Source organism: Microcaecilia unicolor, chromosome 7 (genome assembly GCF_901765095.1).
Source record: "Microcaecilia unicolor chromosome 7, aMicUni1.1, whole genome shotgun sequence".
Taxonomy (NCBI): Eukaryota; Metazoa; Chordata; class Amphibia; order Gymnophiona; family Siphonopidae; genus Microcaecilia; species Microcaecilia unicolor.
In genome coordinates this window covers 31,362,205-31,380,724 of record NC_044037.1, presented here as the reverse complement: position 1 = coordinate 31,380,724, position 18,520 = coordinate 31,362,205, and the positions used below count along the sequence as shown (strand labels likewise).

At 42.5% G+C, this 18,520-nt stretch overlaps 1 protein-coding gene across 2 annotated transcripts in view; it reads right to left on the bottom strand.

Annotated features, from left to right (window-relative positions):
• The window catches only part of NRK (Nik related kinase), a 267,655-nt gene that overhangs the window by 117,531 nt on the left and 131,604 nt on the right, over positions 1-18,520 (bottom strand). For both annotated transcript variants that reach the window (XM_030210024.1, XM_030210025.1), the window contains exons 7-8: positions 17,132-17,262; positions 2,944-2,998 (exon numbers count right to left, since the gene is read on the bottom strand). In XM_030210024.1, the coding sequence (XP_030065884.1) occupies positions 2,944-2,998; positions 17,132-17,262 (186 nt within the window). The remainder of the gene's footprint in view (positions 1-2,943; positions 2,999-17,131; positions 17,263-18,520) is intronic.

Genomic DNA, 18,520 nt, shown 5'->3' with positions numbered 1-18,520 from the left:
AGAATCTCCAATAGTAGCAACATTCCATGTAGAATCTCCAATAGTATCTATTTTATTTTTGTTACATTTGTACCCCGCGCCGCAGTCCCACCTGCCCTCCGTCGTCGACCGTCTGCCCCTGCACTGAAATCGCAGTCTCACCTCCGTGAAAGCAGTGCTGCAGGCAGCAGAACACCTCCCTTCGGCCCTCCTTCCCTCCCTGTGTCCCGCCCTCGTCTGACGTAACTTCCGCGAGGATGGGACCCAAGGAGGGAAGGAGGGCCGAAGGGAGGCGTTCTGCTGCCTGCAGCACTGCTTTCACGGAGGTGAGACTGCGATTTCAATGTAAGGGCCCGGCCCAGTAGGGGACGGAGGGGGTGGGGGGGGCAGTGGCGGCGGCGGTGACCTCAGCTGAACTACTAAACATCCATTTTTGATGGCAAATGTGTCAAACAGCATCAAAAATTTGAGCTTGCTATTGCAGGGGAGAATTCAGCAAAAGAAAACCCTAGCACGTGTTATATTCGTGCAGAGATATTTTTCTCCTAGTAAAGGGCCATTAAAACACACATCATGTTATAAAAATAAGGTGCTCAACATTCAGTTTCTATTTATTTACTTATTTATGACATTTATATCTCATATTAAACATGAATTAGGTTGAAACCTGGGAGCATTTAATTTTTTTTTCCTGTGCCTAGATCAAAAGAGAAAGATTGTTTGTAGGAACCTGCTCCTTTTGTTTTGTGGAATGCAGTGGTTTATTATAAAAATACACTTAATATTGTTTATTACTACTATTTAAAAGAGAGATATTCAATAATGAGGGCAAAGCTACCTTCATGCAGAACTTCAGAGTCAATTTAAATGTGCCAACATTTTCCAGTTCTTTGATATATATTTATTTCTTCTTCACAGCATTTTCTCAGTTATTACCCAAATGCGAACACAATTATAATGTTAATTTATAAGTTTGGGATATTACTGAATTCTATTATTCTGTCTCACTGTATTTCCAGTTTTGGCACTGCATAAGTCATCAAAAGGACAAAATATAAGAAAACCAATGGACTGCAATAGGGGCTTAAAGCCCATTTAGTTATGTTTAAACAAATGAGAGAGCTGCATGAAAGAAAATATTTTTTATTATTTTGACTTATGAAAACCACTTGTTCCTGAAAAACATGCTCAAAACAGAATAATCCATTTACAAAACAGATGAGGTAAAGATGTGATTCCATGTCCCCCACTGAAAGGAGAATTTAATTTTACTTCCATTCTTTATAACACCAGGCTTCCCAAGGCAGATCACAACAACAGTTAAGATGGACCCATCAGTAAATAGGATGTCCTCACTGAAATTTGGCCATGTATTACTGTGTTGTATGGAACAGTGTAGAAAAATGACCACAAAATACAGCCTTTATTAGTGCTGTTTCCACCAGCTACAATAAATTTTGAAGCTGTTTTACTGATATTCAGTTTTTATTTCATGATATTTATATCTTTCAAATAAATTAAAAAGCTGTCAAATAAGTACAAAAACATTTTTGTCCTCCACCTTTTAAGGCACTGCCTATCCAACTGGAACAACTTTTGACTTTTAACAGATTGGACCACGCATAGACAGTCCATTATTTCTAATAATCTTTTACTATTGTTTTGGGTGTATTTCTGACTCTGCCTATTGGCAGCAAACTATGCCTACTGGTTTCAACCCATATAATGGGCTAGATAGCCTTGTACTATCTCCTGTTCTCAATCTAACCTCCTTGGGAAAGGCATCCCTTTGCAACTGAGCAGGAGGAGGAACAGGAAGCATCATCCAGGTCTCCCAGGAGACATGACACAGGCATGTTTAGCTACTGAAGCATTTGTCCTTGAAGCTCAGTCAGGCTTGGTAAGCCACATCTATATAAATAAATCCCACCTCGAACATTCTGAAGCTCACTGATAGTCTTCTTAGGCTAGGATATCAGGACCACTCACCCAAACTCATAGACCTGCCTTCAGCCACGCCCCCAGCCACGCCCCATCTGGACATAAAACACTACCTCAACGTTCTGAAGACAAACTGCTGAAAGTCATCTCTAAACAGTTCGTAAGTTCATGGTGGTGAAGCCTTCTAAATAACCATCTCTATGCCCCGCCCTCGTGTCTAACGTCATGACGTTGAGGGCGGAACACAGAGAGTGAAGGGACTGCAACCCTCTCCAACAAGCAATGAACCAGGCAGGGGGAGGAGTACCCTACTCCTCCCCCTGACTAGGAATCGCTACACAACCTCCATTGCCCCAGGTAAAAATATCGACGCAACATCATGAAGCCCCACCCTCTACCCCCTTCCCTCCTCGCCGCATCACCCGACCCCTCCCGCCACTGCATCACGAACCCCCTCCCCCCCAATCCACCGCCTCCCCACCCGCAACAGCTAATACAAACTCTGTCGTGCTGCTGCTGCTTCTCCTATTCAGCAGCAGCAGCCAGTACATAAACACAACACCAAAACAAAAATCTCATACAACGCACCTCCACAGAGAACCATCTCAGATTGGCAGACGTCTCTGCAGCCGTTCCCTCAACGTCACTGCCCCTGCAGGGAGACCCCGGAGGAACGCACAGACGTCAGAGGGGAGAGGAGGAGCGCCTGCACAGACGTGTGCCAATCTGAGATGGATCTCTACGGAGGTGCGTTTTGCGACACAGTGTTCTTTTGTTTTTCTTCTCTTTATCTACCGGCTCCTGCTGCTCAAAAGGAGAAGCAGCAGGGGCCGGCCACCGTTAGCATTCGCGGTTGTGGGTGGCGAGGGGGTCCATGAAGGCGCGGGGAGAGGGGCTTCGTGATGCGCCTGGGTATGGGGGTCGGGTGATGGGCAAGGGGGGGGGCCCTTGCTAGCACCCGTTTCATTAGAAACAGAAACGAGCATTTTTTTTACTGGTAGTTATTATAAAGCAATTACTTACGAGGCGAACCCTCTGCCATCTCTATTGCCGTGATTCCTAATGACCACAGGTCACTCTGCAAGGACAGAAAGAAAGGTTTACACACTACATATGAACACAGACAATGGGCATTATTATTATTTATTTAGATTTTGCTCACACCTTTTTCAGTAGTAGCTCAAGGCAAGTTACATTCAGGTACACTGGATATTTCTCTGTCCCAGGAGAGCTCACAATTTAAGTTTGTACCTGAGGCAATGGAGGGTTACCTGACTTGGCCAAGATCACAAGGAGCAGCAGTGGGATTTGAACTGGCCACCTCTGGATTGCAAGACCAGCACCACTAGGCCATTCCTCCACCCCAAAGAATCTTGTTACTCTTTGGGGTTCTACATGGAATGTTGCTACACTTTGAAATTCTGCATGGAATCTTGTTATTCTTTAGAATTCTAGAATCTTTATTTATTTATGTAGATTTTGCTCACACCTTTTTCAGTAGTAGCTCAAGGTGAGTTACATTCAGGTACACTGGATATTTCTCTGTCCCAGGAGAGCTCACAATCTAAGTTTGTACCTGAGGCAATGGAGGGTTAAGTGACTTGCCCAAGATCAACAGGAGCAGCAGTGGGATTTGAACCGGCCACCTCTGGATTGCAAGACCATGCTCTAACCACTAAGCCACTCCTCCACTCCATGAGCTGCCCCAATTGGTTAATACATGGGCACTGCTGCACACCAACCTATTAGTGCAAGTTTAGCATGTGAATTCCTACCACCTACAAAATAGGTGGTGGTAGGGGTTCATAATGGTCATGTACTAATGGGAAAATTAGTGCATGGCCATTAATACTAAAAATTGGAAAATTAGCCATTTTACCCCATTGGTAAAAATGGCCTTAGGACATAGAATGATCCGCGTAAGGGTGCAATAAGGCCACTTTTTACTGCTGTTTGGTAAAAGGACCCTTTAGCATGCCACCGGCATACAAGGCACGTAACATAGATTACTGTAAGTTATGTGCTACAGCTCAATATTTATGCAGTAATATTTATGTCTGCCTTTTATATGGTTAAGTGATAATGCCAACTTAATTCTATTCTGTAACGGAATCTGCAATCCCAGATGCTATTATAGAATTTGTGCACATCACCCTGCATTTTAACACCCAAATTTGGGCGACCTTTATAGAATTGCCCCCATTACATTCATTCAATAAACTTGCTTGCACAACGTTACACTTAGGGGTGAATTCTATATATGGCACAGAAAAGAGCTGTTCTATAAGCCACACTTTAAGTTAGCCACGGTTTATAGAATAGAGCTTACTCCCGGGAATCACGCCCGTTTGCACCAACTGAAATGTGGTGCAAACCGTCACGCCTAAATTAGGCACATTTCCTTCTTATTCTATAACTAAATGTATTAATTTTAGGCACACCCCTGTTCCACCCATGCTGATCTGGCGTATAAAATTCAGGCACTGATCCCGTACCTAAATTTACGCATATGTATATATTTATTTATTTATTTGTTACATTTGTATCCCACATTTTCCCACCTATTTGCAGACTCAATGTGGCTTACGATAATACATCCTAACAATCGTCAATCAAGAGTAGACAAAACCATTGGTTACATAAAGAACATATATATTCTAATTAAATCTAATTAGTGCCATTAATTGCATGTTAACAAGCCAATTATTGTGCTAATTAGCTCATTAGTCAATTAAATTGCTTGCGCAAATTGGGCACGTGGCCAAGTTTCCGCATGCAATTTTAGGCAACTTTTATAGAGTTAGGGGGTTAGCGTTCAGAGTTGATGCGCTGAGTTATAGAATTGTGCCAGTTACCCACATAACCTAAGTTAATAATTAACTAATTGGCTTTAACAAATAATTGACTATAATTGATGTTAATTGGAACTAACTGGCACTACTTAGCAGTTACACTCTTAGTTGGGATTCTAGAAATTGAGCGCACAAATTCCATAGGATGTAACTGCAAGGGGGTGTGGACCTGGGCGGGGCATGGGCAGGTCAGGGGGTGTGGCAAACACTTATGTGCATCCTAGCAGTTAGGAACGAGCATTTACACCAGCCATTGAGCTGGCATAGGTGGTCACGCCTAAAGTTAGTCATGTAACTGTGGTCTTACACTAGTATTCAATAATGGCAATTATGTGTATAATTGCTGATATATAATTCATGCTTAGGGGTAAATTCTATATGTGGCACTGAAAAAAAAAATCACTATTCTATAAGCCGTGCTTAAAGTTAGGTACGATTTATAGAATAGTGATTATGCCCGGAAATCACACCTAACTTTAAGTGCGGTCGTTCGCACCAACAGAAATGTGGTGCAAATGTTCGCACCTAAATTGGGTGCATGTATCCCTTTATTCTACTGGGGGGACATAAATGCTAGGAATGCCCTGTTCTGCCAATGACTCTCTTATTTCCATGCCTCTTTTTTTTTTACTTGTGTAAAATTTTTTATGTGTGTAAATTCCAAATAAATCTAATTAGTGCCAAAAATTGCTGGTTAAAAAGCCAATTATCATTGCTAATTAGCTTGTTATTCAATTAAATTGTATGTGCAAATTGGGCGCATGGCCGAATTTGCACATGCAATTTTTGGTGTCTAACTTTGGCCAACCTTTTTTGTTGTTGTTACATTTGTACCCTGCGCTTTCCCACTCATGGCAGGCTCAATGCGGCAATGGAGGGTTAAGTGACTTGCCCAGAGTCACAAGGAGCTGCCTGTGCCTGAAGTGGGAATCGAACTTAGTTCCCCAGGACCAAAGCCCACCACCCTAACCACTAGGCCACTCCTCCACTGTTGCTACTATTTGAGATTCTACATGGAATGTTGCTATTCCACTAGCAACATTCCATGTAGAAGTCGGCCCTTGCAGATCACCAATGTGGCCGCGCAGGCTTCTGCTTCTGTGAGTCTGACGTCCTGCACGTACGTGCAGGACGTCAGACTCACAGAAACAGAAGCCTGCGCAGCCTTCTACATGGAATGTTGCTAGTGGAATAGCAACATTCCATGTAGAATCTCCAATAGTAGCAGCATTCCATGTAGAATCTCCAATAGTATCTATTTTATTTTTGTTACATTTGTTTCCCGCGCTTTCCCACTCATGGCAGGCTCAATGCAGCTTACATGGGGCAATGGAGGGTTAAGTGACTTGCCCAGAGTCACAAGGAGCTGCCTGTGCCTGAAGTGGGCATTGAACTTAGTTCCCCAGGACCAAAGCCCACCACCCTAACCACTAGGCCACTCCTCCACTGTTGCTACTATTTGAGATTCTACATGGAATGTTGCTATTCCACTAGCAACATTCCATGTAGAAGTCGGCCCTTGCAGATCACCAATGTGGCCGCGCAGGCTTCTGCTTCTGTGAGTCTGACGTCCTGCACGTACGTGCAGGACGTCAGACTCACAGAAACAGAAGCCTGCACAGCCTTCTACATGGAATGTTGCTAGTGGAATAGCAACATTCCATGTAGAATCTCCAATAGTAGCAGCATTCCATGTAGAATCTCCAATAGTATCTATTTTATTTTTGTTACATTTGTTTCCCGCGCTTTCCCACTCATGGCAGGCTCAATGCAGCTTACATGGGGCAATGGAGGGTTAAGTGACTTGCCCAGAGTCACAAGGAGCTGCCTGTGCCTGAAGTGGGAATCGAACTCAGTTCCTCAGGGCCAAAGTCCACCACCCTAACCACTAGGCCACTCCTCCATTCTATGATGGGTCACATTTTATACATTTTAACATTCAAAGGGCCAAAACATGCACCATTTTGCCACATATTTAGTTAAACAGTAGCAAAATATAATGGTGCGTTGTCCCCTCTACAGCCTTCAACCAGTTTCTCTCTCACTATCTTTCTCATATACCCTCTCCCCCAGTCTCTCTCGCTCTCTCATGCACCCCCTAGCCATGTTCACCCAGTCTCCTTCCCCTCACCTAGCTTCAGCTGCAGAAGAAACAGTGGGATTCCTGCTTCCCTCCGCAACTTGGCTCTCTGCAAGCTTGAGCTGTGTGGTGCTAAAAGTTCAGGTTGATCTCACAGTTTCAAGTCTCATGAGACTTGAAACTGCATTACCAATCTGAAATTCCGGCCCTGCGTGGCTCAAGCTTACAGAGAGCCGAGTCACAGTGAGGAAGCAGGAATTTTGCTATAAGTTCCACAAGAACTGCCAAGCTTCCGAGGGCCAGAATAAAGCACTTCTTGGGCCGGATTCTGGCCCACGGGCCATAGGTTGGACAAGCCTGCTGTAGAAAACTGCCTCCTATGTGTGTACCCAAATATTTTATAATACACACATATAAATTGCAACTATGCCTCCGGTGCGCCCAAACTGTGGCCTGAAGTGCGTCCACCAGGGGCATAGCCAGACTGCAGATTTTGGGTGGGCCTAGGCAAGAAGTGGGTGGGCACCAAATGTTCTCTTCCCCACCCCCACATCAAAAATATGCTTCTCTCCAATCTCCACCTTGGCAGTCTGCAGCAGGCATGCACTGAAAACTGAGCATGCGAAGGTGCCAGTATTGTGGAAAGCAGCATTTTCATTACCATGTGCTACTGTTGGATGGGCCTGAGCCCTAAGTGGGTGGGCCCCGGCCCACCCAGGCCCACCTGTGGCTACGCCACTGGCGTCCACCCAGCTGTGAACCTTTATAAAAGCCCCTTTCCATGTGTAAAACATGCTTTCCATGCAGAAAAACCTTTACAACTAGCAGAAACAGTACAAGCTTTCAAAGCAGTTCTGTCCTAGGTGCACAGAATGGAAGATGGTTTTGTGAACACAGAGGCCCTTGCAAGCTTCACAGCAGTTTAGTGTGGGCAGAAGCACTCCAAAAATCTGGAATTCCCATGGGGCGGCGATTTCCTGGCTCCTCTTCAGTTTTGTTTCAGTGTTTGGTAAGTGCAGGCCTGGTCACATTCTGCAGGGCGCTGAATCACTGCTTTGGAACGCTGTGGCCTGAAGCTGACCATCTCTATTCATCCCAGAGCACAGAGTCCCAGGAATGTGGGCAAGGGCAGCAACCAACAGGGCAAGGGGAAAAAAAAACTGCAGCCCGAGATCAAAAGATGAAAATGGAGGGGGGGGGGGGGGGGGAAGAGGCAGGAGACTGGGAAGGTCATCCAGAGTGAGCAAGAAAAAGAAGCGAGGAAGGACAGACAGCAAATAGAGAATAGAACGGAACTTTGAAAAGATAAAGAAGGAAAAGATTAGAAGAGAAAAATGAGCAATAAATTTAAAAAATGGAATAAAAATAAAATGGAGAAGGATCTAAGTTAACAGGATGAAGACAAAGGGATGGAATGAGGTTTAAAGCAAAAACTTGAAAATGGAAGTGTTGGAATTTATTGTATTTTACATGCATTGCCTGTCACCTATTATTTCTCTGTGATTACTCTGTGACCTCTGATGTGAATTACTTAGAGAGGTCACACAGCTATGCAACTTCCTGTGGGGGATAGATACAGCAGATGCAGCACATGGAGCACATGGAGCTCATGATCTCTCCTAACCTGAGAGGATCTATGGTGGTGTGAGCATCCATTACCATCTAAGCACATGGAAGGAGCTGATAATACAAATGTATAGTAATATGTATATATAAGCCTGTCTGATTATAATCTAACTACAAACTGTGAGTAAACAGATGTTTTGTTACTTCAACTTTAAAGTGACTCAGCAGTGAATTATTCAGGGGTGAATGAGAGAGAGATGAAGAAAGAAATTAACATTTCTAAAGCTGAAGCTGTGTGTACTAAAATCTGCTAATTATTTACTACAAATAATCCAACAAAAGGGTTATGGGCCCAGGGTCCAGGAATTGAAAAAGAAGAGAAATATTACCAGGCAGAAAAAAAGGCCACATTTTTCTCTTAAGTTTTAAAGGAAAGATTCAGTCTGTCTCTCTCTCCCCCCACACAGCAGACAGAAGGCTAAGAAAATGGCTGAGGGAAGAAATTCACCATTGTTCTATTCTCTCAAGGTGCCTAAATTAACTGAGTTTAATTATCGGCAGTGGGAATTAAGATTCATATGTCTCCTTCGAGCAAAAGGATTGAATATATGCTTAGACCAAGACAGAACAGCTGAAAATATGGCTGAATGGGACAATGCAAACTATTATGTGAAGTGCATGCTTTTGGAAGCTCTCTCAGAGAAACAAGCCATATTAGTGGAGGGAAAAGATACACCAAAGGACATTTTATATAAACTGAGAACTATGTATGCAACTACATATGCAAAGCAGCAACCAATTTGGTTAGCAGAGTTGAATGAAACCAAATTAAGGGATAAAAGTAAATGTAATGATCACATTATGTATCTTATGTCTTCATTTCAAAAGCTAGAACTTTCAGGAATTCCCATGTGTGATGCATTGAAAAGAGCATTTCTTTTTACCTCACTATCAAAGAAGTTTGATGTTTTTAGGTCTGTAAATGAGGCCATTGAAGGGCAATCTTTTGAACAGACAACATCAAAACTAAGGCAGGAATGCATAATAAATGATTCTGAGGAGATGTGTTCTCAAAGCAAGTCAGAGAGAAATGAAACAAATTTCTTGGCAAAGAACAGAGGAAGGCGGAGCTATGGGAAAACTCCACCCAAGGGCAAGCTGATTTGCTACTCATGTGGAAAGGAGGGACATGTATCTAAATGGTGTAAGGAAACACAAAACACTCCCTCTAGCTCACCTAAGCCAATGGAACTAAAGAATTTTCAAACCAGGAAATGTATGAAGGACAAAGATAAACACAAGGGCTTTCTAATGGCAGAAAAATCTTTGACTATGGTAAATAATAATTCAAATGAAAGTACTTGGATTTTGGATTCAGGGAGCACATGCCATTTAACCAATTGTAAGGATTTCTTTCAGGAAATGTGTCCAGAGGAAGGTATTCTTAAAACTGCAAACGCAGGGACTGCTAAGATCCAAGCAAAAGGTATTGGATTCTTAAAATGCAAAGTGTCTAATGAAGTTAAAGAAATTCCTGTAAGTGATGTCTTGTATATTCCCCAAGCAGTTTGCAATATGCTTAGTGTATCTACATTAGATAAGAAGGGATTTGCGATTCATTTTGAAAACAGTAAGTGCACAATCTCTAAAAATGATGAAGTGTATGCTGAAGCTTTTATGCATAATGATGTTTATAAGCTGAACATTTCAGGTGAAGCCTCACATCTGGCGCAAGTAAGGAAGAATGATGGTAAATGTAGTCTGGAAATCTGGCGCCGCCGCCTGGGACATCGTGATTCTAAGGTGATCCAGGATCTTTACAGTAAGCAACTGGCCACCGGCATTCAGATAAGTGCAGATGCTGGTAAAATGGAGAAATGCATAGACTGTGTTACTCAAAAAGGTGTGAGACCCTCATTTCCTGCATACACAGGAAATAGGAGTAATAAAGTACTGGACTTAATACACAGTGACTTATGTGGACCGTTTAATATCCCATCATTGGGAAATAACAGATTTGTGCTAATATTCTTGGATGATTTCTCTAGATATTGTGTGGCCTATTTGCTGAAAGAGAAAAGTCAAGTCACAGACATGCTGAAGAAATACGTAGCCATGGTGAGCAATAAATTTGAAAGAAAACCAAAGGTTCTTCAGACCGACAATGGTGGTGAGTTCACTTCACAAAGCATGCGCACATTTCTAGAACAAGAAGGCATTCAGCATATCACAACAGTAGCTTATACACCAGAGCAAAATTCTGTTGCAGAGAGAAAATTTAGGTCACTTGTGGAAATGACCAGATGTATGCTGTCAGATAGCAATCTCCCTAAAAGACTATGGGGAGAAGCCATTCTCACAGCAGTGTACCTACAAAACAGAATGCCAACTAAAGGCGCTGAGCGCACACCACATGAGACATGGCATGGTAGGAAGCCAAACCTGTCACACATAAGAACATTTGGAAGTACAGCATATGCTCATGTACCAAAGCAAAGAAGGCATAAGCTGGATTCCACAACAGAAAGGGGCATTTTAGTTGGCTATGCTCCAGGACACAAAGGATATAGAATTTTGAATCTGAAAACTGGCATTGTTGGCATAAGACATGTTACATATTTTGATGAAAACAAGAGGGTTGATAAAGGCTGGATTATCCCAGATGAGCCTTATCATCCAGAATATGAAAATAGAACCATAATAGACATGCCAGTGTATATAAATGCCATACCAAGGCAGATGTCTGAAAGCAACTCATCTGTATCTAACGAGGAACAGACAGAGGAAGCAGACACAGAAAGGATCATTGAAGAAGACAGTACAGTTGGAGAAGGGGAATCAATTGGAGAAGAACTCTCAGATTTAGAGGATGCGGAAAGGTCAGACCAACCTGTTGTCAGACGCTCATCCAGGGAAAACAAAGGTGTTCCACCCCCAAGACTGTCTTACCTAACAAAGTCAGCAGAAGCTCAAGAGCCCTTAACATGGGATGAGATTGAGAAAATGCCAGCAGAAGAAGCTGCTGAATGGCGTAAAGCTGCACAAGAAGAAATTGATGCATTGGATAAAAATAATACTTGGATTCTTACAAAATTACCTCCTGGCAAGAAAGCTATAGGATGCAAATGGGTATTCAAGTTAAAAAGGAATGCACAAGGAAAAGTGGAAAGGTATAAAGCCAGATTAGTGGCAAAGGGATATCTTCAAAAATATGGAGAAGATTTTGATGAAGTGTTTGCACCTGTAGTGAAACACACGACAATAAGAACACTTCTGAGCATTGCAGTCTCAAAAGGCATGCAAGTCAACCACATTGATGTGAAAACAGCGTTTCTTCACGGAGATATAACTGAAGACTTGTACATGGAACAGCCAACAGGTTTCATAAATACAAAACAAAGACAGCTAGTGTGTAAATTAAACAAAGGTCTTTATGGATTAAAGCAAAGTGCAAAATGTTGGAATGAAAAATTGCATGAAATATTGACAAATTTAGGATTTAAGCAAGGTGAAGCAGATAAATGTTTGTACACTAGGTGCAGAAATGGACAATATGCATACATTTTAGCTTTTGTTGATGATCTGCTCATTGCAAGCGAAAGTGAGCAAGAGTACAAGGACATTGTAAAGTGTTTAAACCTCAATGTTGAGATAAAAGAACTGGGTAATGTGTCATACTATCTTGGTATAGAAATTGAGAAACAAAATGATGGTTCTTATCTTCTAAGCCAGAAGCAGAAAATAAATGAGCTTATTGAAAGTTTAGGTATGCACGATGCCCAAGTTGTAAGCACTCCCATGATCACTGATTTTCTGAAGGATGAAACAGTAAGAGAACCTTTACCAGATAACATCCAATATAGATCAGCCATAGGTAAGCTTTTATATCTAGCTACCACATACAGGGCTGATATAGCAAATGCAGTAGGAATTTTGAGCAGAAGGGTCAGCTCACCTACCAAATCAGATTGGACTGCAGTTAAAAGGATGGTAAGGTATTTAAAGGGTACCATTGATTGTAAATTAAAGATTTCAGCCAATAGTAATCCAAAACTAATATGTTACTGTGATTCAGATTGGGCAGGGGATCATTCTGATTATAAATCCACAAGTGGATATGTGTTTATGTACGGAAATGTACAAATTTCATGGGCCAGTCATAAACAAAGTATTGTGAGTTTGTCTTCTACAGAAGCTGAATACGTGGCTGTATCGGAAGCGTGCAGAGAACTGATGTGGATTGAAAAACTTTTGCTGGATTTCGGAATAGCTGAAAAGAGACCAATCCAGATAATGGAAGATAATCAGAGCTGCATCCGACTGTCACAGAATGACAAGGTTCAGTCACGCACCAAGCACATCGCAACGAAATACCACAACGTGCGAGAGTTGGCAAAAGAAGGGGTCATCAGTCTACACTATTGTCACACCAGTGAGATGACAGCTGACATCATGACCAAACCGTTACCCAGAGAACATTTTGTGAATCTGCGTATAAAGCTTGGACTTTGTATGAATAAATAATTGCATGACAGTTATGCATGAGAAGGGGTTTGTTGGAATTTATTGTATTTTACATGCATTGCCTGTCACCTATTATTTCTCTGTGATTACTCTGTGACCTCTGATGTGAATTACTTAGAGAGGTCACACAGCTATGCAACTTCCTGTGGGGGATAGATACAGCAGATGCAGCACATGGAGCACATGGAGCTCATGATCTCTCCTAACCTGAGAGGATCTATGGTGGTGTGAGCATCCATTACCATCTAAGCACATGGAAGGAGCTGATAATACAAATGTATAGTAATATGTATATATAAGCCTGTCTGATTATAATCTAACTACAAACTGTGAGTAAACAGATGTTTTGTTACTTCAACTTTAAAGTGACTCAGCAGTGAATTATTCAGGGGTGAATGAGAGAGAGATGAAGAAAGAAATTAACATTTCTAAAGCTGAAGCTGTGTGTACTAAAATCTGCTAATTATTTACTACAAATAATCCAACAGGAAGAACTGTTGGAAGTTGCCAGTTCTCTTTATCACCTCCCTATTCCCTTGAGGATGAAAATTTTTTAGCTGTGTTGCAGCAGAGAAGGCAAAAACTTCTCACCTGCAGGCCCGCCTCGCTCACTTGATCCTCTAACGACGACAGAGTTTGCACGCTGAGAGTGCGCTTTGCTTTGAAAGGTACAGTACATCCTGCACGAGTGGGCAGATGATGACTGCTAGGGAATGTGTTACTTTGTAATTGGTGTCCAAGATCTCATTGTCCTGAGTCCATTTTGAAAATCAGCAAGGTACTAATTGCACCTCTAGATCTGAACTCTTTCCCCTGGCCTTTGCTGGCTTTATGGCAGGAGTGCAGCAAGCCACAGAAGAGAGCCTGAGCTTCCAGCTGTCAGATACGGGCATGTTGAATCAGAAGCATTTGCAGGTGTTACTTGGGCAAAGAAACCTGTAAGATAACTCATGTAGTCCTGGTAAACTTTTAATAAGGAACTGAAGGTACATAAGTACATATAAGTACATAAATATTGCCATACTGGGAAAGACCAAAGGTCCATCAAGCCCAGCATCCTGTTTCCAACAATGGCCAATCCAGGTCACAAATACCCGGCAAGATCCCAAAAATGTACAAAACATTTTATACTGCTTATCCCAGAAATAGTGGATTTTCCCCAAGTCCATTTAATAACGGTCTATGGACTTTTCCTTTAGGAAGCCGTCCAAACCTTTTTTAAACTCCGCTAAGCTAACCGCCTTTACCACATTCTCTGGCAACGCATTCCAGAGTTTAATTACACGTTGAGCGAAGAAACATTTTCTCCGATTTGTTTAACTTTACTACATTGTAGCTTCATCGCATGCCCCCTAGTCCAAGTTTTAGGAAAATTCTTCCTGCAATCTAACTCACTGCGCTGCTAATATTCCCCCCCACCCCCAAAGGGCCAGATTCTATATTTGGCACCTGAAAAACTGGCGCTGAAATCAGCGCTGACTAAACGTATTCTCTAACCGGCACCTAGATTTAGACGCAGTAGATAATTTATTTATTTGTAACATTTGTATCCCGCATTTTCCCACATATTAGCAGGCTCAATACATTTAGTTGATATATTAGTGCCTAAATGTACGCACATCCATTTGCACCAACGAAAACCTGGCGTAAATCCCAGTGCATAGATTTAGACACACTGGGCCACATTCTCTAACTATGCACATACATTTTGCAATGCCAACAAAATGCCCATTTCCCTGCCCATAACCATGCCCCTTTTTGCCTGTGCGCATTAGAAATTCAGTGCACCTTGGTTCAGACTACGATTAGCGAGTTGTGCGCATAAATTCTAATCAGTGCCAATTAGTGCTCATTATTGCTTTCTAAGGGCTGTTGTCAGGGCTCATTAGGTTGTTAAGCTTGTTAAGTTATGCACATTGTTAGAGAATCGGATCTCTAGGCGCGCTATATAGAATCTGGGGGTAATTGTATAAACATGGGTGCCCAACTTCAGCTTAGAGAGGAGATCCGGGTGCCTAATTTCTAGAATAAGCTCAGTTTTAGGCATAACTTAATTTAATTATTGACTGTTAATTGGAATTAACAGCCAATTATTGGCTTGAATGGGTGTTAACTGACATCAGTTAGCACCAATTGGCAGTTTTGTGTGCTAATGACCTTAGTCACTATTCTAGAAGCTGCGTGTTCAATTTCTGTCATATGCAACTTCTTGATTGTAAGCTCTCTGAGCAGGGACTGTCTTTTTTATGTTTGGTGTACAGCGCTGCGTATGTCTTGTAGCGCTATAGAAATGTTAAATAGTAGTAGGAGGAGGAGGGATGTGGCCATGGAAGGGGCATAGGCGGGTCAGGGTTTTGCCTATGAGTTATGGCCTAAGTGTTTGCACCTAAAGTTAGACAGGAAACTTCAAACTTATGCTAGCGTTCTATAAGAGCAGTTCTGCGAGGAACTGATGCTACAGAATCCGCACTCAGTGCGCAATCATCCCGGTCCCCAAATTTCAGGGCCATTTATAGAATTTACCTCTTGATGTAAAGAACCTTTTGCAAATATGCAGATTCAGAAACAACATTTAGAACCAATTCCTGCGTCAACTTTGGGTGCGAGGATTTACACCAACTGCAACCTGGTGTATTTCCTGGTGTGTAGGTTAGGTGTGGATTCCCGGTATTCTGGAATACTGCGAGCATCTTCAGTGAACGCCCCTGAGCTGCCCATGTCCATGGCCACACCTCTTTTGAGTTGCGGGCTAAAAGATTTGCGCATTATAGAATAGCGCTTAGCAAGATGAGCAAGCAAATCCAAATTGTTGCCAATTAATGTCAATACTTGATTCTGGCACTAACTGGCTCATTAGTTGTGCACACATCTCAGACTAGCATTCATATAGTACATAAGTAATGCCACACTGGGAAAAGACCAAGGGTCCATCGAGCCCAGCATCCTGTCCACAACAGCAGCCAATCCAGGTCAAGGGCACCTGGCAAGCTTCCCAAACGTACAAACATTCTATACATGTTATTTCTGGAATTGTGGATTTTTCCCAAGTCCATTTAGTAGTGGTTTATGGACTTGTCCTTTAGGAAACCGTCTAACCCCTTTTTAAACTCTGTCAAGCTAACCGCCTTCACCACGTTCTCCGGCAACGAATTCCAGAGTTTAATTATGCGTTGGGTGAAGAAAATATTTCTCCAATTTGTTTTAAATTTACTACACTGTAGTTTTATTGCATGCCCCCTAGTCCTAGTATTTTTGGAAAGCATGAACAGACGCTTCACATCCACCTGTTCCACTCCTCATTATTTTATATACCTCTATCATGTCTCCCCTCAGTCGTCTCTTCTCCAAGCTGAAAAGCCCTAGCCTCCTTAGTCTTTCTTCATAGGGAAGTCGTCCCATCCCCGCTATCATTTTAGTCGCCCGTCGCTGCACCTTTTCCAATTCTGCTATATCTTTCTTGAGATGCGGCGACCAGAATTGAGCACAATACTGAAGTTGCGGTCGCACCATGGAGCGATATAACGGCATTATGACATCCTGACACCTGTTTTCCATACCTTTCCTAATAATACCCAACATTCTATTCGCTTTCCTAGCCGCAGCAGCACACTGAGCAGAAGGTTTCAGTGTGTTATCGACGACGACACCCAGATCCCTTTCTTGGTCCGTAACTCCTAACGTGGAACCTTGCATGACGTAACTATAATTCGGGTTCTTTTTTCCCACATGCATCACCTTGCACTTGCTCACATTAAATGTCATCTGCCATTTAGCCGCCCAGTCTCCCAGTCTCATAAGGTCCTTCTGTAATTTTTCACAATCCTGTCGCGAGTTAACGACTTTGAATAACTTTGAGTCATCAGCAAATTTAATTACCTCGCTAGTTACTGCCATCTCTAAATCATTTATAAATATATTAAAAAGCAGTGGTCCTAGCACAGACCCCTGAAGAATCCCACTTACTACCCTTCTCCATTGTGAATACTGCCCATTTAACCCCAGTGAAGCAGAAAAGGAACACTGCAATCAAATTAAAATGTACCTCCCTAATGAACTTGAAGATATGTTTAAACTGTTGCTTTTATGACAGAAAATCAGAAAGTTGATTGTTTTCAGTTTTATTAATGCATCTCAATGATTAGCCAAACCCTGTCCTCATTAGAACTATTCACCAGCCTAAAGCACTCACTCTGTAATCATAGGTCGAGTCTGGGTTTTCATCACAGGCTATGACCTCTGGTGCCATCCAGTAAGGCGTTCCAATGAACGTGTTCCTTCTTCCAATAGTTCTGTCCAACTGCGCGCTCACCCCAAAGTCAACTGAAAAGATGGACAAGCAGAAAGGAATTATTCAGACTTCTTTCATCCCAGATTTCTTTTAGCCCATTTTCTATCCCAAAATCTATTTCCCCTCCACTGTTATGCATTTCTAGGAAAACCAAAAAAGATGAATAAATTCCTTACAGACAAAACAGTTCGGAGAATACAGAAGACGTAGGGATGAGTGGAGAAACCCCGAAGGGGAGGGAGGCCTAGTTCTCATATTTCTGTTGCACCTTTTTTGTTTCTGGTTATTCAATACATTTTATATTTGAGATTGACGGACTACTATTTCTATTTTGTTTTTAGAACCAGGCCTCCCCTTTCGGGGGTTTGTTTGGTCATCCCTACATCTTCTGGGTGCATTTCTAGGATACAGAGGAAGCTTTGTCAGCTGAGTGTTATAGAGAAGATCCGTCCAGAATGTGCCTCTACTATAGGGGTCACCTCAATTGTCTCTCTCCTGGACTAACATATATTACCTTTGCAGTATACACAAGCCCCACTGGTCTCATTGAGTAGGAGATCAGAAATTGTCTGTTACATTGCACAATGTTAAAATCAAGCAAATGGCTCCATACTATATTTCTTTTCCTATAGTTAGAAAATGAACTTGGACTAAGAAAATAAAGGAATGGATCCTCAGGAGCTTAGTCAAGATCGGGAGGCGGGGCTGGTGGTTGGGAGGCGGGGATAGGGCTGGGCAAACTTATACGGTCTGTGCCAGAGCCGGTGGTGGGAAGCGGGACTGGTGGTTGGGAGGCGGGGATAGTGCTGGACAGACTTGTATGGTCTGTGCCAGAGCCTGTGGTTGGGAGGTGAGGATAGTGCTGGGCAGACTTATACGGTCTGTGCCAGAGCCGGTGGTTGGGAGGTGGGGCTGGTGGTTGGGAGGCGGGGATAGTGCTGGACAGACTTGTACGGTCTGTGACAGAGCCGGGGTTGGGAGGCAGGGCTGGGGAGGTGAGGATAGTGCGGGGCAGACTTATACGGTCTGTGCCCTGAAGAGCATAGGTACAAATCAAAATAGGGTATACACAAAAAGCAGCAAATATGAGTTATCTTGTTGGGCAGACTGGATGGACCGTGCAGGTCTTTTTCTGCCGTCATCTACTATGTTACTATGTTATAAGTAAGTCCATTGGAGGTTTATTTATCCTAAATTTATAGTAGATGCTACGCCAGATGTAGTAGGTTGTGACCTTCTCAAGTTATCTGTGGTGGAAGAGCCAGCAAAAAAAAAAAGAAAAATGCCATT